The 22,010-nt window shown below is 39.8% G+C and overlaps 1 protein-coding gene across 9 annotated transcripts in view; it reads right to left on the bottom strand.

Moving 5' to 3' along the window:
- The window catches only part of ATP11C (ATPase phospholipid transporting 11C), a 138,726-nt gene that overhangs the window by 48,075 nt on the left and 68,641 nt on the right, over positions 1–22,010 (bottom strand). For all 9 annotated transcript variants that reach the window (XR_005451626.1, XR_005451627.1, XR_005451625.1 and 6 more), the window contains exons 4-12: positions 21,672–21,752; positions 16,044–16,151; positions 13,482–13,610; positions 9,006–9,109; positions 8,061–8,111; positions 7,372–7,436; positions 6,776–6,857; positions 4,880–5,030; positions 2,857–3,054 (exon numbers count right to left, since the gene is read on the bottom strand). Coding sequence is in view for 6 of the 9 variants with exons in the window: in XM_038748573.1 (XP_038604501.1) it covers positions 2,857–3,054; positions 4,880–5,030; positions 6,776–6,857; positions 7,372–7,436; positions 8,061–8,111; positions 9,006–9,109; positions 13,482–13,610; positions 16,044–16,151; positions 21,672–21,752 (969 nt within the window). In the remaining 3 variants the exon portion in view is untranslated. The remainder of the gene's footprint in view (positions 1–2,856; positions 3,055–4,879; positions 5,031–6,775; positions 6,858–7,371; positions 7,437–8,060; positions 8,112–9,005; positions 9,110–13,481; positions 13,611–16,043; positions 16,152–21,671; positions 21,753–22,010) is intronic.

The following is a 22,010-nucleotide window of genomic DNA, read 5'->3' as shown; positions in this document are numbered from 1 at the left end:
AATCATGTTTACTGAGCCCTTACTAAACTAATATGTAGCAGGAAGCCTTCAGTTAGCTACCATAAAAATGATTTTAATAATTTTAGGAGAACAAATGTGAGTCAATTTCATTAACAGTTTTCTCCCTTTCAAAAATAAGTTCAAAGTTGTGCGCTGTATTATCCACTGTTTCTACTTACTACGCATACGCAGGCATCATATTACCTGAATACGTATGAATGAAAATGATGAGGCCTCTGTTTTTGGATTTGATGGGAATTCCACAATTCTGAGTAGGACACAACAAAGATTCCCAAAGGCAAAAACAGAATTTTGATTTTCTTTAACATTTAAGAGTTGCAATAATTCTGTTGATTAAAATGCATGAGGATGGAATATGGGAACACTTTCCCACATGAACAAAAAGAAGGTTCACTGGTAGACACTTTCCTATGTGATAGACGTAACATCACAAGAATCCCACTGTAGGTTCACTATATTTATCTCTTCTATTTATACCATCCCACTTTTAGAAGCCTACAATTTTATCCTTTTTTGGGTATAATTTTTATTTAAGTAGCTAAAATTACGGGCTGACAAGAACATGAATGAAGATTAATTTTTTTATCATTATTTAAAGAAAAAAGAGATGAAATCATGCATTCGTAACTTTCTAATTATTTCTCCAAGTTGAATGGCTCATAGCAAGAGATCTGGCAGACATTTCAATCTTTTGTTTTGCCTTCTGGATTTCTGAAGCCATTTTTGAGAATGTCTTCTCTTTTAAAATTAAATAAAATGGCAAGAATCCTATATAAGTTTGTTCCTCTTCCAAATGCAACTTAATACTGCCAATTCATACCTTCATTTTTCTTTACAGGTAGTAGTCCACTCAAACTATGGCACTTCTAAAACTTGAAAAAGTCTGCAGGCTTCCTATAACTTGCTTGTGACTGGTATCTTTACAGATACAGGGTCTGTGTCTAATTCAATCAATCAATCAATCAATCAATCGTATTTATTGAGCGCTTACTATGTGCAGAGCACTGTACTAAGCGCTTGGGAAGTACAAATTGGCAACACATAGAGACAGTCCCTACCCAACAGTGGGCTCACAGTCTAAAAGGGGGAGACAGAGAACAGAACCAAACATACCAACAAAATAAAATAAATAGGATAGAAATGTACAAGTAAAATAAATAAATAAATAAATAGAGTAAAAAATATGTACAACCATATATACATATATACAGGTGCTGTGGGGAAGGGAATTCCCACTGATGCATTCTTTCCTGGTGTTTAGTACTACTACTACCACTACTCCTACTACTACCAACTACTACCATCAAGAGGGTTAAAAAAATGAGACCAAATCCACCCCTCTCTTATCCTAGACAAGATGATGATGATGAACAAGTTTGTGCTGCCCAAATCTACCCAAATCCTTATCATGAAGTATATCTTGGTTCTCCATCATTGTCATATTAGGAATATTTAAACTGTTCAGGGGATATATTTGCACTACAGGGAGTGAAACAATGAAGTAGTTATCACTGATTCTCCACTGTCCACTAGAGTGTTGCAATTTTTTTTTAAGAATTTATTTAAGTGGGCACTTAGGAGGCATCTTGAACAGGTTAGACAATTGAACAGTATAAATGCAACCTTAGTATCCCCAAATCCGTTCTCTTATAATACGCAGCAAAAAAAAAAGAAGAAGCATGGCCTAGTAGAAAGAGCTCATGCCTGGGAGTCAGAGGACCTGGGTTCTAATCCCAGCTTCATCACTTGTCTGTTGTGTGACCTTGGGTAAGTCACTTTACTTCTCTGAGGCTCAATTACCTCATCTGTAAAATGGGGATTAAGACTGTGAGTTATATGTGGGTTTGGGTCTGTGTCCAACTTTACTATCTTTTACCTACCTCAGCACTTAGTACAGTGCCTGGCACATAGTAGCGCTTAACAAATATCTGAAAACAAATGAACAAAAAAAAAACCAAACCCCAAAACCAACCAAAATAAAACAAAACAAAACACAACACCAAAGCAGCCTAATTGACATGACATTCCCTTGGTTCTGTCACTCTAAGTATCGTGAAAACTGAACAGATGCCAGAAGCCTCCCAGTTTATTTAGGTAAAGGACACATAATGAACACAGAGATTATGGGGAAAAAAGTTATTTCATTCATTCAATTCAATCGTATTTATTGAGCGCTTACTGTGTGCAGAGCACTGTACTAAGCGCTTGGGAAGTACAAGTTGGCAACAAACAGAGACGGTCCCTACCCAACAATGGGCTCACAATCTAGAATTTCCCATACAGATAAATGTATTAGATACCTTCATTAGATGAAACACACTGGACTAGACTCCAGAAAATAACTGTTCTACACTGGAATCAGAGAAAGAAAAATAATTGAACTAATTCTGCATTCTGTCAAATTTTCCTCTACTAAAATTCTTTTGTAGAAATGAGTAACTGCTTTCCTCTGTCCAACCTGATTAGAAACAAATCTGGAAAGCCATAAAAAAACACTCCTGGCTCATTTATTCATGGAATTGCTTCAATATTACTAAGTATTACTACGTTTTTTACTGTTCGTTTTCAAAGTTCAAGCCATAACTAGTAATATAAACTTGACAGGTTTTATAAAATATTTCACAACACCTAAAAAGGTAATAAAAACATGCTTTCAAAAATGCCAGGCAGATGATTGTCACTACCTTTGTGAAAAGCAATTTCCTTACATGTAGGGTTCCAGGTAGGGATTTCTTTGAAGATCTATTTCTTTTCAGGAATCAAATCACATAAATTGTTAGAAAAACATTACACAAATGCCACTGTTTGTTTAGACCAAAAAAAATATATACTAACCTGACCAAGTTCTTCATTAAGGTCTGAGGTGTTAACTAGAGCTCCTTCTTTTATTTCTTCATCAAACAATTCTTTATCCCAAGAAATGAAAAAGGAGCCCAAGAATTTCTGCATTTCTACTGTAACATACATGGAGACGGGGATAATGAAGTTGAACAGAACCATAAATGACAGGAAGTCTGTGAATATTTTCAAAACCTAAAACAAAATAAATAGTTCATGCTAACAAGATGCACATTTTGCTCAAGTGAGTACAACAGAAAACTGAAAAGAGCAACTTTATAAAGGTGAAAAATCTTATCAAAGAACACTTTAAACCGCTGTCAGAATATGCAGGACACACAACCAAATTAGTACCTTGTGGTGGGCCACCCCTCCCCGCCCAAGCCCCCGAGATTCATTTGGCAACTTGAGGGTGGGGAAAGATAGTGGGAAACGGAGTTAGGAATTCTCTGTGGATGGGAAATCAGAGACTAAGAGAAGAGAAATGCAACGTTTGCTTTCTATACCTAAACTGTGAATGGGAAGATTCTCATTCTAGTTAAGGGGGGTATCCTAGTTGGCTATCTTCCAGGACGTAATAAAAGACCTTGGGAAAATTTCCCCAAAGAAAAATCCAAGTACATGGAAAAAGAAAGTGCTAGCTAGTATAACTAATAGGGTGAAGGAGGAATTGGCAAGAGATGTTATTAAGTATTTCCTCTTAGAATCCCTGGAGAACCAATAAGGGAGGTTTTGAGATAAGGAGCAAGAATTAGCCAGGAGTGAGAGACAAACACCGTGCAAAAAATGAAGGAAAAAAGTAGGAACTTTGGCATCAACCAGAGAGTCTGACCCTTCTTTGAGGCTTTGTGATGAAGGAACAGTGTCCAACCAGAAGGTTGTCGTGAGGCTGGGGTTGCCAAGGGATGCTGCAAGCTGCAGTCGTGAACTGCCTAGGGAGAGTCCCAGACGTGAAGTACACAGACCCTGGGACACGGAGAAAAAATTAAACCTATTTTAGGGACCAAAAATGTGAAGGTGGAGTGGATTGAAATCCACTTTTTTTAACCTTCCCTGGTAAGCCAGATTTTAACTTTATGTATGAGATATTAAACCCCAATTACTGAACACTACCCTAGGTGAGGATGCCTTACGGAAGGAAAAGAACCCAAGGCTTGCTGGAGAGAGGCATGCTGCATTGAAAATAGGCCTGATTATAAAGGGGAGTGTGTAATCTCTGCTTTTATCAACGGCAGCCCTTTAAAGTAGGGGTGTGCTGACATATCCCCTGATTCATCCTTGGCTTGGGGCGCTTAGTTGGAAATGCAAAGCCACAGTGGCAGTGAAATTTGGAGTCCAACCTCTAGGACTCTTAAAGACTACCCTTATATCAGGAAGGGAAAACCTGAAGGGTTCTGGAATTCCAGGGAGTCACCCAGCAACTAAGAGCCGTGACTCTGGAGTTCTCTCAAGCAAGAGAAGGCCTGAGGGGAACTCAACATGTCACAGGTCCATGGCACTTAAAGCCATCAACCCCGTTCTAGACTTGTTAGCCCATTGTTGGGTAGGGACCGTCCCTAAATGTTGCCAACTTGTACTTCCCAAGCGCTTAGTACAGTGCTCTGCACACAGTAAGCGCTCAATAAATATGATTGAATGAATGAATGAATCATTTAAAAATATCCTAAAAGCAAAACTTCATTATTCTTCTATAGTCAAACTTGATTTCCAAGGCACTGGATTTGTTCCCTCTGTTTCCTCCCCTCCTCCTGAAAATGAAAACCAAATTTAACTCCAGCAGAAATACAAAGATGTTGTTATCGCAGCATGCTCTGCGTATATTTTGTATCTTTCCACACCACTTAATGCTTTTGGCTAACGAGTTGGAAACCAAAACGTTAGCTGATTTTTCAAATGGCTTTCAACTTTGGAAGCAAAATAGAGCTCACGCTTCAATGAGCAATAATTCAATAACTTTGAACCACAAGAAGACTGGCCTCAAAACATATTAAATTAATATTCCAAGCATGAAATTAATTACCTTGAAAGTGTCACGTTCTTTTTGAGTTTTTTGGTTGTACCAGGGCTCATCATTATATGGGTAACTTTGCCAGAAATATTTCAGAGCGGTGCATACTGCAGCTTTCGTCAGAAGAATGCATAAATAAACTATCAAGAAAGCATTGATAGATCTGGAAAATAAGATGTAAACTTTTAAAAAATTCACCCAGGAATAAAATAATATCACTCCTATTTTGAGAGGGAAAAAATAACTCACCTATAAGCGAGTAGAAATGGGTCTCTCAAAGCAATTTTAGCAAAAGCAGAGTAGTAAATTGACTGTGGATAAGCTGCTGGCAAACAAAACAATTTCCCAGTGCTCCAGGGCTAACTCACAAACCATTGCTACTTTTCCCTCCCTCCTCCAATCTATCAATCAGTAGTAGTTATTGAGCTCCTATTAAGCACAAAGCACTATACTAAGCAATTAGGAGACTAGAATAACAATTAGAAGACATGTCTCCTGCCCACAAAGAGTTTATAATATCACAGGAGACACACAAAAATACATTCCAGGTAGGAGAAAAATAATAAATTATAAAAATGTGTCCACAAGTGCTGTGAGGGGTGTGAGTACCAGAGGTCTTAGGTGAGAAAAGCAGCGTGGCTCAGTGGAAACAGCACGGGTTTGGGAGCCAGAGGTCACGGGTTCTAATCCCAGCTCTGCCACTTGTCAGCTGTGTGACTTTGGGCAAGTCACTTAACTTCTCTGGGCCTCAGTTACCTCATCTGTAAAATGGGGATTAAGACTGTGAGCCCCACATGGGACAACCTGATCACCTTGTATCCCCCCAGTGCTTAGAACAGTGCTTTGCACATAGTAAGCGCTTAACAAATGCCATCATTATTATTATTATTATGGAGAACTGATGAAGTGACAGTGTGTGTGTGTTTGGGGTGGGGGGGAGAATAGGGTAGATAGATGAGAGATTAGTCAGGGGAGGCATACTGGAAGAGATGTGATTTCAGAAGGACTTTGATGATGCACAGAGCAGCCGTTGGCTGAGTGTGAAGGGGGAAAAAATTCCAAGAAGGAGGGAGGGCGTGAACAAGGTCAGCGATGGGAGAGATGAGGCTTCTCCACTGGCCAACACTGTGGATGGGATTTAGGGAACAGAGTTATAGCTCCCTGCCGGATGTTTTGCTTTATATGCGCTCTAACTCTCTATGGTATACAAGGTTAAAAGTATCTTTAAGAAGATTAATACAAATAGCACCAATAAGACACAGACATCAGGACTGATTAATGAATGGATAAAATCTGAGTAGTCCCTTGGTAATTTATGGATTTCATGCCCACGACTTTGCCTATTTGAGCTTGGCTGGATACACCCTTGCAGCCCCACCCCACTGTCCGTTCTCTCTCTGACAGTAGCTGAATTCTTGCCTCCCACTTTATTCCACCCCAGGCCCTGGCTTGTCACCCTCTCCAGGAATGGCCAGACAGCTATGAACTGTTGGAGAAACTCTCAAATGATATAAGCGCAGCTTCCTTCGGGCACTCGTAAATTTATCATAATGTTCACAGATGGCATTCACAATTTCACCTCATTCACAGAAATTTCTCTCACTAATCTCCCAAGAATACCTAGGGATTGCTCTACTTTGGTTCTTAAGGCCTTACTGTATTCATCATTTGGGGAAAGGAAAAGCAAATGCTTTCAATGATATCCTTCTACAATACTCCCTTTTGTACGACTTCTTCACCAACTTCACAAGCGAGCAAATCTGCTTGTTCCTATAGCCAGCTACGAGATCTCTGAGCTACATTGTAATTAAATGGGCTTCTTGTGGCTTCAGCACAAAGTTCAAGTTGAAAATTAAGGTGATTACAAGGAATTAAACCCATGCCAGTGGAAGGGGGAAAATAACTTACTTTTCTACAGCAGAGCGTTTTTGAGATTTTCCTTGGTAGTTCAAAGCCATTTTCGTTTCCATACCTGTGTAAACAGCAACTCCTACAGAATATAAAAGAACAATTAAATGTTCAATTCAAAGTACAATTAAATGCCTGTTTACTTGTTTCGTTGTCTGTCTACCCTCTCCTAGACTGTGAGCCCATTGTTGGCAGGGATTATCTCTATTTGTTGCTGAATTATACTTTCCAAGTGCTTAATACACTGCTCTGCACACAATAAGCGCTCAATACGATTGAATGAATTAAAACTAGCTTTTCAACTAAGCCTACTCCCATCATACAACCCACATGAATTTAGATATCTACCACACTTTGTCATTAATCACTAATGGAAATTCAAAATAGTCCTCTGCTCAGTACTACAGACCTGGTCCACCAAGCTTCTATCGTATGGCTTTATCATTTAAAACATTCAAATAACTTGAAAACAACTTTCTTAAACATTTTGTCCTACATGAATGTAGAAATGAAAAATAGGTTGTGTTAACAGCCATCTAAAATGAAGTTATTCTTAAGACATACACAAACAGTATTTCTGATAGACTATACACTACCATAAATCTTCTTGGTATTTTTGAGTGTTGCTCCTTTCAACAATAGATTTTCAGGACCTAGAGACCTAAACAGAAAATGAGTATTGCGTAACTAAAATAAACCATTCAGTATCAACTGGCAGTTCCCCCCCTAAACTCCTATCTCCGTGACTAACTGTGACTAGAAAGCCAAAGGAAAGTGAATGGGACTGATGAATCAATCAATCAATTGTATTTATTAAGCACTTACTGTGTGCAGAGCATTGTGCTAAGCACTTGGGAAGTACAAATCGGCAAGATATATGCAATCAGGTGGACAATTCAAATTTTTCAACATCCGGTTTTATATGAAATTTCCTGAGTTAGACAGTTAATTCCCCACAATGTTCCATTTTGCTGATTTTCTGGATTCCCAGGATTGCCCTGCCCTATCGCCACAATTCTGAGCTTTACAAAGACTAGACCTGAGGATCCATATTCACATCACAAGGAAAGGTTCAGCCACTAACTCCAAGTTCCAGTCATCACCACCCGAAGTCCTAGTCACCATGGCCCATACAGAAGAAGCATAAGGGCTCCTGCAGTGTGGCTAAGCTGTCTTATTTCTGTCAACTTTAACATCCTTTCCCCAAAAGACAAATTAGAAACGATTTACATACTAGGTCTGTAACAACATAACAACAAATAATGTAGAGGAAACGAAAGCTAACCTGGCAATTGTTTCTGCACCTTCATTATAGATATTGATTCTCCCAACAAACCTGCAAAGAGAATAAACGAAATTTTTTCCCCTACTGGATTCAGTTCAAACTGAGGATGAAAAGAAGAGCGGATCATCTAAAAATAGGTATATGTAGACTCTGAGCAACTTCATAAAAGAATAAAAATCTCACACATCAATGAAAAAATAGCTCCAAAATAATCCAGGCTGAAAAAGTGCCAAGGTATGTGTATTTTTCACTCTTTTAAAAAAACCATTAGGGTTTCTATTCTCAGCTCTAGCCACTGCATGAAAAGGATATTTTGGTTTATCCATGCGCAAAAATGACTCGAAAATTCCTGCCCCATTAATAAGACGACTGTTCAGAGCAACTAAATTTTTAGAGACAGGGTTTTAAAGCAGTTCGAATTTTTCTGGGAAAAAGATTAATAGTTACAAAAGCGACATATAACATTACAACACCTTGCAAATAAATGCCAAAAATACAAGAAAGCCTACATGGTACGATGTTCTTCCAACAGGGAATACTATTAACTGTGTACTACAATAGGCTATCGGCTGACCTATTTTGGTTGTTGCATGGCATCATGTTTAGGGAGATTTGCCACCATAAAAGAGCTTATTTATCCTTGGTATTTAACTTTGGTTCACATGAGAAAAAAAGGATTACAAATTCTCCTAGATATCAGTTGATAGACACACTTAGAAATCACAAAATAAGACGAGCTTAAATAACTTGCAGTTATTCTGGGCCAATTATAAAGTGTCAATGTGTTAATACTACTGACAGGAGAGATGAAGCCACAAAAATAAATCAGAGGGTGATGGTGGAATTTTTCTCCTTACTTTCAAGGACTATAGAAGCTTACAGAGCAGAGAGATAAAAACAAAAAGTGAGATCAATGAAACTAGGAGGTCTACTGCAAGATCTTACTTGTAGAGATCAGGTTGAGGTTGTTCACATTCAATTGTGGCACGGAGGTTGTCAATGGAATCAGCTGTACAGAGCATAATGGTATCACGTACTGCATAATGAGTCTAGTATAAAATGAAAGTTAGAGAAAGTAATTTTAGTGTTTCTTTATTATTATTATTATTATTGTATTTGTTAACTACACTGTACTATACGCTGGCGTACACAAAGGTTAATCAGGGGGGATGCAATCCCTGTCCCACATGGGTCTCCCAATCTAAGTACAAAGGAGCAGGATTTAATCCCCATTTTACAGTTGAAGAAACTGAGGCACAGAGAAACTCAGTAACTTTGCCCATGGTCACACAGAAAGCAAGTAGCAGAGTCAGGATTACAACCCAGGTCTTCAGACACCCAGGCCCTTGTTCTTTCCATTAGGCCATGCTGCTTTTCACATTTCATATTTAAGGTTCTCCAGACATATGTTTTGGCCCAGCTAGTGATCTGGGCAGGTTATTACTAATAATGATGAATATTCACTACAAGTTAATTGTAAGATGTCATTCACATAAAGTATTAGATGGCAATTAGAAGTGAAGGCTTCTGCTTCGGGATGGATGGCACTGAAAAGGCTAAAAAGCTATTCTTGTTACCATCTGTTATGCATTCACTCTGCAGTACGTATGCAATTAACTAAAATGCTCATGAAAATTTCATACATTTTTATATTTTGTCCTAATTAGGGTACAAAATTCTACAATTTTACTCACTCTAGTCTACTGACAGATCTTCATTCATGAACTGAACTGAGACAATTCTGAGTTTAATGCTAGAATTCTGCCAGTAGCAAGTTAAGACACTAATAGTTCCATTTCACAAACAGTTTGATTAATGAATTTTAATATGCCTCATGTAGCATTTTACACTAGAGGGATCACATGCCTATTTTTATTATGAATTTAGATTAATCCTCCTTCAATACACAATATAGTAGCTAGTCACCTGCAGACCCAATCACGAATGTCCTTGGTTTTGAAGTAAGAACAGCAGATGTGGGCAATAAAACTGTTTCCAGCCTCCATTCCTATAGACTATGATCTCCTTGTAGGCAGATACAGTGTCTACCAACTCTAGTGTACTTTCCCAAGTGCTTAGTACACTGATCTGCACACATTAGGCACTCAACAAACACCACTGATTGAAACCACTGGTCAAGCACTGTCCTGTAGTATTACCACCTAACTCCACCACTTATTTTGCAATCTGGAAGATGATATGGGTTTCAGACACTAATTCTGACGCTGCTACTGTCTCTTGGCAAGTTTTTAGAAATGAACAAGGCTTAGATTTCTTATCTAGTGAAGCTTCAATGGACTGAACTTTTTTCAGAAGACCGATCCAGGCAACAGAGTGAAGTATGGACTGAAGTGGGCCCGCTGTTGGGTAGGGACCATCTCTATATATTGCCAACTTGTACTTCCCCAGCACTTAGTACAGTGCTCTGCACACAGTAAGTGCTCAATAAATACGATTGAATGAATGAATGAATGAAAGAGACTGAGAAGGAGTGATCAGAGAGATAGGAGAACCAAGAGAGGACAGTGTTAATGAAGCCAAGGTTCGATAATGTTTCCAGGAGAAGGCAGAAGTCCATATAGCTAAAAGCAGCTGAAAGGTCTAACAGAATTAGGATGGGTGTAGAGTTCATCGGATTTAGTGAGAAGGTCATTGGTTACCTTAGTGAGGGTTGTTTCCGTGGTGTGAATGGGGCAGAAACTAGATTGGAGGGGATCAAGGAAAGAATTGGAGGAGAAGTGGAAACAGCTAATCACTTAATTATTTTTAGACCTACTTAATGAAACTGAAACACTTCACTCTTCTGGCTGATTTGACCAAGATAAAGATTTTAGAGAGGAAGCCACTTAAAGTTTTACAGTATTAAAATTCATTTTTAGGAATATATATGTAAAGTGTACTTCCACTTAAGTGTAGCATGCCCAAAATGAGATTCATTCCTAAAATGTTACCTTGATGTTTTCCCTGTTCAAAGGGTAGTTTCTATTAACTTAAAGTTTAGAGGGTGCTTGCTCTCAGTTACTTATTGTCCTTAAACCTGCTGTTTAGGTAAACTATTTCTGTAATTAACCTAGTGTGCTTTCAGCAATACACCAAATACACTAAAGAAATCAATACATTTTTCCAAAGTACAACTCATGCCTTCAGAAAAAGTCAGTATGGTTCTGATCCAGTTTTAGTGAGTGAAATAACCTCACACACCAATAAGTGAAAACAAAACCCAAAGGTAAATTAAAAAATGAGGAATCAATCAATCAATCAATCAATTGTATTTGAGTGCTTACTGTGAGCAGAGCATTGTACTAAGCACTTGGGAAGTACAAATTGGCAACATATAGAGACGGTCCCTACCCAACAGTGGGCTCACAGTCTAGAAGGGGGAGACAGAGAACAAAACAAAACATATTAACAAAATAAAATAAATAGAATAGATACGTACAAGTAAAATAAATAAATAGAGTAATAAATACGTACAGACTTATATACAAATATACAGGTGCTGTGGGGTAGGGAAGGAGGTAAGGCCGGGGGGGGTGGAGAGGAAGGAAGGGGCTCAGTCTGGGAAGGCCTCCTAGAGGAGGTGAGCTCTCAGTAGGGCCTTGAAGGGAGGAAGAGAGCTAGCTTGGCGGATGGGCAGAGGGAGGGCATTCCAGGCTGGGGGATGACGTGGGACGGGGGTCAACGGCGGGACGGGCGAGAACGAGGCACGGTGAGGAGATTAGCGGCAGAGGAGCGGAGGGTGCAGGCTGGGCTGGAGAAGGAGAGAAGGGAGGGGAGGTAGGAGGGGGCGAGGGGATGGACAGCCTGGAAGACGAGGGTGAGGAGTTTCTGCCTGATGCGTAGGTTGATTGGTAGCCACTGGAGATTTTTGAGGAGAAGAGTAACATGCCCAGAGCATTTCTGGACAAAGACAATCCAGGCAGCGGCGTGAAGTATGGATTGAAGTGGGGAGAGACAAGAGGATGGGAGATCGGAGAGGAGGCTGATACAGTAGTCCAGACGGGATAGGATGAGAGCTTGAATGAGCAGGGTAGCAGTTTGGATGGAGAGGAAAGGGTGAATCTTGGCAATGTTGCAGAGCTGAGACCGGCAGGTTTTGGTGACGGCTTGGATGTGAGGGGTGAACGAGAAAGTGGAGTCGAGGATGACACCAAGGTTGCAGGCCTGTGAGACGGGAAGGATGGTAGTGCCGTCAACAGAGATGGGAAAGTCAGGGAGAGGACAAGGTTTGGGAGGGAAGACAAGGAGCTCAGTCTTCGACATGTTGAGCTTTAGGTGGCGGGCAGACGTCCAGATGGAGATGTCCTGAAGGCAGGAGGAGATGCGAGCTTGGAGGGAGGGGGAGAGAGCAGGGGCGGAGATGTAGATTTGGGTGTCATCAGCGTAGAGATGATAGTTGAAGCCGTGGGAGTGAATGAGGTCACCAAGGGAGTGAGCGTAGATCGAGAACAGAAGGGGACCGAGAACTGAGCCTTGAAGAACCCCCACAGTAAGGGGATGGGAGGGGGAGGAGGAGCCTGCAAAAGAGACTGAGAATGAATGACCAGAGAGATAAGAGAACCAGGGGAGGACGGGGTCTGTGAAGCCAAGGTTGGATAGCATGTTGAGGAGAAGGGGGTGGGGTCCACAATGTCAAAGGCAGCTGAGAGGTCGAGGAGGATCAGGATAGAGTAGGAGCCATTGGATTTGGCAAGCAGGAGGTCACTGGTGACCTTTGAGAGGGCAGTTTCCGTGGAATGTAGGGGACGGAAGCCAGACTGGAGGGGGTCGAGCAGAGAGTTGGCGTTGGAGAGTTGGAGAGTTGCTTCTATGAATCAGAGAAGCAGCATGGCTTAGTGGAAAGAGCATGGTCCTGGGGGTCAGAGGACCTGGGTTCTAACTGTGGCTCCGCCACCTGTCTGCTTGTGTGACCTTAGGCAAGTCAGTTAATGTCTCTGTGCCTCCATTACTTCATCTGTAAAATGGGGATTAAGACTGTGAGCCATATGTGGGGCAGGGACTGTGCCCAATCTGATTATCTTCTATCTACCCCAGTATTTAGTACAGTGCCTGGCACATAGTAAGCACTTAAATACTACCTTAAAAAAGGGAAATGCATTAATGATGTGAATTCTCTTTCGAGTATGTGAGGGAGTGAGGGCTGTGTTTTTATGAGCAATAAGGTCAGGCAAGTGGGATATGTCAATGAAGATCAACATAATGTGGAAGAGCAGATTAAAAAAAAAGAACCCCCACGGAGTAAGTGCTTAACAAATACCATTAAAAAACCCAAAACCCTGCCCAACATAGTACTTGGGTTGAACCACTAGTAAATAATAACATCCACAGAAAAGGACAGAGTAGAGGAAAAAAGGGAAGCAGGAACATATAATTATTCTGAGTTTTAGATGAGCAACCAAACAGTTTTATTCAGAGTGTTACCTTGCAGTTGGACTCCCCATCAAGACTTGTCGTTGTGACATAACAGATGCCATCATCACTGCTTGAAGACAAGAGGATAAGATCACAGGGAAAAGTTTCATCTGCTGCTACTTCTACTATATCACCAACCTGGAACAGAAATAACTACATTCTTAATTTCTGACAATATGTTCATTGCATGTGCAGAAACTGCCAAAACGTCAACAGAAGCTCCTGGAACACAAAAGATAAACAGAGAGACCTCTCTCTTGGATTTCAGACATCACCTAAAAGAGAATGAAAGTGAACTGTATGAACTCAGCATGGTCTAGTGGAAGGCGCATAGAGGACCTGGCTTCTAATCCCGTTTCTGCCACTTGCCTGCCATGTGAACTTGGGCCAGTCACTTCACTTCTCCCCACCTCAGTTTCCTCATCTGACAAAGGGGGTTTAATACCCATTCTCCCTGCAACTTACACTGAGACCCATGTGATGATCTTGTATCTACCTCAAAGCCTAGTACATATTAAGTGCTTAACAAATTGACATATTAAGTGCTTAAGTATGTGCTTGGTACAAATTAAGTGCTTAACAAATACCACAATTATTTGTTAAGCTATGGTATTTGTTAAGCACTTACTATTCATTCAGTCGTATTTATTGAGCGCTTACTGTGTGCAGAGCACTGTACTAGGAACTGAACTAAGTGTTGGGGTAGATACAAATAATCAGGTTGGACACAGCCCCCTCTCCACCCCTGCATCTTACCTCCTTCCCTGCCCCACAGCACCCGTATATATGTATATATGTTTGTACATATTTGTTACTCTATTTATTTATTTATTTAACTTGTACATATCTATTCTATTTATTTTATTTTGTTAGTATGCTTGGTTTTGTTCTCTGTCTCCCCCTTTAAGACTGTGAGCCCACTGTTGGGTAGGGACTGTCTCTATATGTTGCCAACTTGTACTTCCCAAGTGCTTAGTACAGTGCTCTGCACACAGTAAGCGCTCAATAAATACGATTGATGATGATGATGATGTCCCACCTGGGGCTTGTGGTCTTAATCCCCACTTTAACAGATGAAGTAACTGAGGTCATATGACAGACAAGTAGCAGAACCGGGATTAGAACCTAGGTTCTTCTTACTCCTGGGCTCATGTTCTTTCCAAGAGACCACTCTGCTTTCCGGGGTTTTGAGGAGACAATGTGGATTGTGCCTCTATTCAAATGCCTGCTGTACAATTACAATAAAACAAACGTTGCATCAACACTTTGCAGCACTTTGTAACTCCGACAAAAATAGAGGGTTACAGCAACTTGCTCTGATGTGCAGCAGGTGGTGGAATGCATAACCAAAGAAGCAGGGCTGGGCAGAGTGATAAACCAAGAATTACTATAAATCATTAATGAAGTTAAAATATTACTACTAGACTATGACGAATAAAAATGGCACATGTTTCAATACAGCATGGCCTAATGGAAGGAGCAGAGGTCTCGGAGTCAGAGGACCTGAGTTCTAATTCTGGATCCTCCTACCTGCTGTGTGACCTTGGGCAAGGCACTTAACTTTTCTGTGCCTCAGATCCCTCACCTGCAAAATGGGGATTCGATACCTATTCTCCTACCTACGTAGACCGTGAGCCCCATGTGGGAATTGATTATCTTGTATCTACCCCAGGACTTAGTCAAGTGTTTGACACATAGCAAGCACTTAAATACCACAATTATTATTATTATTGTTAGGGAAAACTCAGTATCAAACAATGAAATGAGAGCACAAAGTTCTGAGAGAGTTTTCTGGCCCAGAACCAACAGTCAACTCAACACAGCTCTGCTGGAGAGGTTAGGTGAGGACAGGTGAAAATACAGTGGACCAAATAAACATTTTAAGGATAGAGTAGAATAACACCTCTGATAATGCCGCACCTCAGCTGAAAACTGGGAGAAAGCAGGTAAACTGGCAGGTTACACCTAGTCCAAGGCATTACATCAAGTGGGCCCCCAATAAATACAGTAAATGCTCAATAAATACTAAATGACTGACTAATAAGCCAAACCTGAAAGAATCTTTGTGAGCAGACATTTCTAGGGAATTGAGAGATAAAGAGGCAAAGTTATATAATAACTTCCAGAAGTCTTTTTGCATTTCTAGACTGTGAGCCCACTGTTGGGTAGGGACTGCCTCTATATGTTGCCAACTTGTACTTCCCAAACGCTTAGTACAGTGCTATACACACAGTAAGCGCTCAATAAACACGATTGATTGATTGATTGATCCACTGCCTGCATTTAACACCTTTACATTATCATTAATACATAGTTTGATATTCAAATGTTGAACATCAGAACGTTGTAAAAAAATCTATTAACATTGTTAAACTTTAAAATTGTATTTGAGACAAAGCAGGGATGTCAAGTGGGAATGTAGAAAAGAGTTTTTAGTACAGAATTTTACAATTCCACAATTATTTTCACATGATTTACCAACAGAAGCTCATTTTAACCTCTGGAACAAACGCTCAATGAACACTAGCATATAAGGACTGTAAACCTTCCTTTTCTAAAGTAAATAATTACCTTGATTTTTTCACTCTCTTTTTTCACTCTCTCTGCATTTTCAATGGTGTAGATGATGCTCTTATTTACTTCATTATCAGCTCGGTGTCTTAGCCAATCTTCGTAACCCTATGTGCATTAAAAAAATACAAAATCAAACTGAGTGGAAAAAAAATAAATTAAGTTGCTAAAGGAAAAAAAGAATAATCTGCACTAGATTCAGGTTGAAACCTGAACTTCTCATTCTGTTAGCACAATCTGGAACATTTACAAAATATAAGCACTGCATATTTAACAAATAAGTATTGACATATATCCTTTAAATATGAATAGAATGCATTCTTTAAAATGTTTCTGAAGATAGGTATCGATGTAATGAAAAGATTCAGGGTAAAGGTCTATGGGTCTATTACTGGCAGGCAGTCTTATCTGGAGATAAGATTTTTTTTGTTTGTTTGGTATTTTAAAAAGAGGTTCTGTTCCTGGATTGTTTCCCTGTTTGTAAACTTAAATGTGCCCCGTCAAGGAAAATCACACGATAAATTACCCCAGAGAAAAAGAAAAATAATAAAAAAGGCCATAGAGCATCAAGAGTGGAAATCCCCAAAAGTGTATTAATCATTTGGCCCACATTTGTTTGAGTTTCTATTCTCCTCACGATAAAATAATATGATGAATGTGCATTCCTAGAGTAAAATAACCAAGAGTCACAGTCATGCTACCACATCCATCCGTGTGGAATATTTTCATTCGAAGAAGGTAGAACCTAAAGGATCACCCAGTACCCAAAAATCAAGCCAATGAACAATACTGTCTGCACTGTTTTACTATGTGCCAGACACTGTACTGTGTGACACAGTACAACATGGGACTTACAGTCTCAGTCCCCATTTTACACATGAGGTAACTGAGGCACAGAGAAGTGAAGCTGACAAGTTGCAGAGCTGGGATTAGAACCCGTGACCTCCTGATTCCTAGGACCACGTCCTATCCACTACATCATGCTTTATAGGGATCAGGACATACTGGACTTCAGCATGCATGAAGTGACCTGTCCTGGGCAAAACTGTAAGCTCGTTGTGGGCAAGGGACTGTGTCTATTTGCTGTTGGATTTTCCAAAGCGCTGATTACACTGCTTTGCACACAGTAAATGCTCAGTGAATAGACTGAATGAATGAACGAATGAATGAGCAGGATTTTTTTCCAGCTGGTTCGGGGACTCACAAATAGGTTGAGCCCAATCAAGGTCTTTATACTGTTTCAGAGTCTCTAGACCCATCATCTGCCCAATACCCCTTGAGGCTCCAGGACAAGGAAATTCAGGACAGAAATAAACTGTTCCGCAGCAGCTAATAAGGCTTCTTTAAGCCCAACCTGAACTGTCAAGATAATTCTGAGGGAGGTTGATATCATTTCTGAGGAACTATTTCCTGTTGGCAAATGAATCAAGATAACAAAGCAGACTGCTAAGGGAACCTGTGTTGAACAACTTTTCCAGTGCCCTGGAGATAACCTTTGTAAAATACCACTCCGAGTTTTAACGGTAAAGAGGAAAATGTCCTCAACATTTACTTTCTATTTTAGTTTATCTAATCAGTGAATTAAGGAAAATAGACACAAATCATTAATCATATGCCACTTTTTTTCCTGCAACATTTAATCTCTCCAGGGAGTAAATTCTGTCTCCATTATTATTAATATAATATATAATAATGGTATTTGTAAAGCATTGCTGGGGATCCCAGTCTACGCAAGAAGAGGAACATCTGTTTGATGCCCACTTTACAGATGAGGATGCTGAGGCACAGAGAAGTTCAATAACTAGCCAAAGATCACACAGCAGGCAAGTGGCAGACCCAGGAACAGAACTCAGATCTCCTGGCCCCTAATCTTATACCCTTCCCTCTAGGTCACACTGCTTGTTTTAGGTTGAAATTGTTTGAAAATCCTTTATGAGGATACTTTTTTTACTCTTTATTTTTCAGAAAATCAGGCTACCACTGCAGAAAGTATTTGCAGAATCATCAATACAGTAAAATGGGAACAGGGATGAGTCAGTAAAAGGTGCAGAAAATGGCCTACGACATTCTTCAAACAGGCAATTCAATTATAAGAGAATAATTTTAATAATCCAGGAAAAGAGATTTCTGGCAGTCTTCATTTCTCAGTGCCCTCCTTTATAAAATATCCTTGCAGCTCCTGGGTATTGATACAAGACACTGGATGATTTCAGGAGGGAAAGCATCTTTGTTCCCAACAGCAGGGTGTAGTTTTTCAAGGTATTTGAGGTCACTTCAAAAATGGCCTCAGAAGCCATTTTTTTAAAAGTTTATTTTTAAAAGTAAATGTTTAAAGCGGACTAGGCCAACGGGGGTGGTGATGGAGGGGAATATTTTGGTCTGGTGGCCATGTGCCAAATTTGTGAGGTTGTTGAGAATGGCAAATTACTGTGAAGGGTGAGGCGAGGTGGGAGGTTTGGAGGAGGAAATGTGGCTACTAACGCTATTTGGTGACACCTCCCAGCTTCCGAGCCAGCCACAGATTCAGCCCTAACCTCCACAAGCTGCAGCTCTTGGGTGTTGGTGAGAGGACGGGGAGGAGTTTGCTTCCAAAATCGGACTGGGGAGCAGAGAGGGAGACACACCTGAAGGCTAGAAACAGCTGGTCCGGAGATCACTGGAATATGGCACCCCGGCTCCCTTCTACCCAAACCTGGCTTGGGGCCTACAGGCTGTAGAAGAACATTAAGAATCTTTCCTCATCATTACACCCTCAATGTCTGGGAAAGGTAAAAGATAAATATTCCAAGGGCACACACTATGTAAATACAACTCTGCTGGACTCTCTCAGTCCTGACTGAAAAGGAAAAACGTCCAGTTTTACATTCTAGGGAGGACACTCTGGTGGAACTCTTCTTAAAATATATTTAATCTCAGCATGGCCTGTTAGGCCTGGAAGCCAAAGGGCCTTGATTCTAATTCTAGCTCTGACCTTAGGCAAGTCAGTCAGTCAATCGTAAAAATTGAGCACTTACTGTGCGCAGAGCACTGTACTAAGTCATTTCACTTCTCTGTGCCTCAGTTTCCTCAACTGTAAAATGGGATTCAATACCTGTTCTCCCTCCTACTTGACTGTGAGCCCCATGAGGGAAAGGGATGGTGTCCCTGATTAACCTGTATCTACCTCAGCTCTTAGAACAGTGTTTGACACGTAATAGCACTTAAATACCAGTAAAAAAGTACTCTTTCGGATAGGTCTCAAAAATTTTTTTTCAAATGCCTAGGTCTGAACCACAAGGCATTTATGCTCAGCTTCACCTAAATATGATTATTTTTCAGAAGTACGCTTGAGGTGCAGACATTTTTATTTCATGGCTATTTTTGCAAGACACTAGAGTAAAAGTTTTGCTCTTTGACTTGGAGGAAATGGAAGGTGTCATCTTGTCAAAATTCCAATTAAGATTCAGGCTTGCCCAGGAGAAGCAATGAAAGCTGCATAATTAAGAATAAAGTCCCTTTGGGAACCAATAAAAACTGAAGGGCTGAAAAGAAAGAAGACAATGATACAGAAGTGGAACTCACAGCCAGGCATTGCCAAAGCCTGGATTTGGTAATACTAATAACAATAACAATAATAATAACATTAAGAAGAAGAAGAAGAATTCTGATACGTGTTAAGCATTTACTATGCACAAAGCACTATAATAAATGTTGGGGTAGATTCAAGATAATTAGGACAGACACAATCCCTGTCCCATGTGGGGCTCACAGTCTAAGTAGGAGGGAGAACAGGTATTGTATCCCCATTTTACAGATGAGGAAACTGAAGTACAGAGAAGCTATTATCGTGTCATAAATTAGCACTATTTCCTTTTTTGTGTCATTCTGAGAAATGTAATTTGGGCTTCTTGTGCTCCCTCAAGGGCTTCCCAATTTTTTCCAGCTTAATTCCCTCAACCATTCTTCAAAGATAGGTCAAGCTATGTAAATATTAGGTCTTAAAACACTATTACATTTCAGATTGAATACAGCCTTGTGAATTGCTGGTTAAGTTAATACTTTAATAAAAGAGGAATATTGTAACTAGATCCTAGACAATGGGCCCTGAAAAAGGGAGTTGATATTTTATTTTTTAAGAAGATTCCCCCCAATTTCCATATGTGTAAATGTGTACACATACACACACACACACACACACACACACACACAATCTGGGGAATTAAAAAAAAACACAACAAAATATCAAATTATACACACACACCACACACATATAGGACTCCAAGCATAAGAATTAGCAAAAGGCAGTTACAAACTATACAACTTGCCTTTCCTTGGAAAGGTTTGAACTGCAATAAATTCAGGCTCATTAAATCAGAGAAATGTGGATTTCAGTTGTGAACAGTAAGTTAAATAGATGGATTGGGATAATCAGAAACTTAAAACTGATACATAAACTGATAAGCAACGGCATGCAAGGACCAAAGGAAAATGTTTGTGTTCACCTAAATTTAGACCCAACAAAATAAACTGGCATTCAAGGCCTCTAGTGCAATATCTGCATTTAACTCAATTTAAACACAGAAAAAAACAGACAAAAAACCCTGACATGAAAGGGAAGGCAGAAGAAGGAACTGCACAGGGAATGTTTACATTTTCAAATTATAGGCAGAACACCGTGAACTGCTAAAGGGACAAATGAGTGGTAATGTTTATATACAAATAAAAGCAGACATGTAAATACAGAAACAGAGCAAAAACCTCAATTTCATCTGCAGAAAGATAAATTACACCTCAAACACCAACACTAGCCTTTCTTTACTGAATTATTGGTATTCCTCAGGAATAAAATGATTTCCTGTAGCCCTCCTACAATTTTGTGATTTTTAGACTGACAACCCCATATAGAATACTTTCTAAAGACTGTGGGTTTTTTGTTAGCTTTTTTTCTTTTCTTCCTCCCCACCCAACCCATCAAAAATAGCTGTCTAATTATGCTTCATAGGGATCTTCAAGGAATGGAAAAAGTGAAGTTGTTTCAAAGCAAAACTAAGGTGTTTTAGATATCCTTGTTTGGTTGCAGAAGCCTAACTGAGGTAATCTACTTATCTCTCGAGCCCCACTTGAACTTTTGCAATTTAAGCCACCTGGGGGATAACATTTTCCCCAATCACAATTTTCAGCGGGATCATAAGGAAATACAGAGATATCAGAGACGAGAATCAAGCTTCTAACTGCAATTTTCTCAAAAATTTGTTCATACATTTTTAGGAGGTATATGAGTAGAATGTGGTCTAGGGGAAAGAACACAGATCTAAGAGGTGGAAGCCTCGTTCCTAGTCAAGTTTAGCTCAGCCACTGACGGGCCTTGCCTTGTGATTTTTGGCAAATCATTTAGCCTCTCAAGCCCCCAGTTTCCCCATCTGTAAAATGGGGAAAGAATTCCTGTTTTACCCAACCTCACAAAGGTGTTGTGAGGCTAACATGAGATAACTGTATGAAATCGTTTGGAAAATACAGTGCTATTCAAACAAGTACTATGAATCAAATCTATTATTTGTTTATAAAATATACCTGAGATGGAAATTAAAAAGAAGCATACTACAATATTAACTTAACACATTTTTAGTGGCAACTCGTAAGATTTATTACCTGTTTAATGGCTGTAACAGTTATTACAAAGAAAAGTGGAAGTCCACTGGTTACTGGGCTGGTTGGAGTATCTACTATTACCTAGATAAAAATAGGGACACATTTTAAAACTTTAATGAAAATGACCACTACAGAAGCAAACAGACTAAGTACATTTGTTCTTTGGAACTGGAGGGGAATAGTGTATGTCTGAAGAGGATAAGAAAATGAACACTGAGTTCACCACAAAAGAATTTTTCCACTGACATTTTGCCTTAACAGTCCCTTTAATGAAAATGGAGAGAGGGTGGGGGTGGGATGGGGGGAGGGAGTGAGAGAGAGAAGGGGAACTGAAGAAGG

Source organism: Tachyglossus aculeatus, chromosome 6 (genome assembly GCF_015852505.1).
Source record: "Tachyglossus aculeatus isolate mTacAcu1 chromosome 6, mTacAcu1.pri, whole genome shotgun sequence".
Taxonomy (NCBI): Eukaryota; Metazoa; Chordata; class Mammalia; order Monotremata; family Tachyglossidae; genus Tachyglossus; species Tachyglossus aculeatus.
This window is presented reverse-complemented; position numbering and strand designations above follow the sequence as displayed.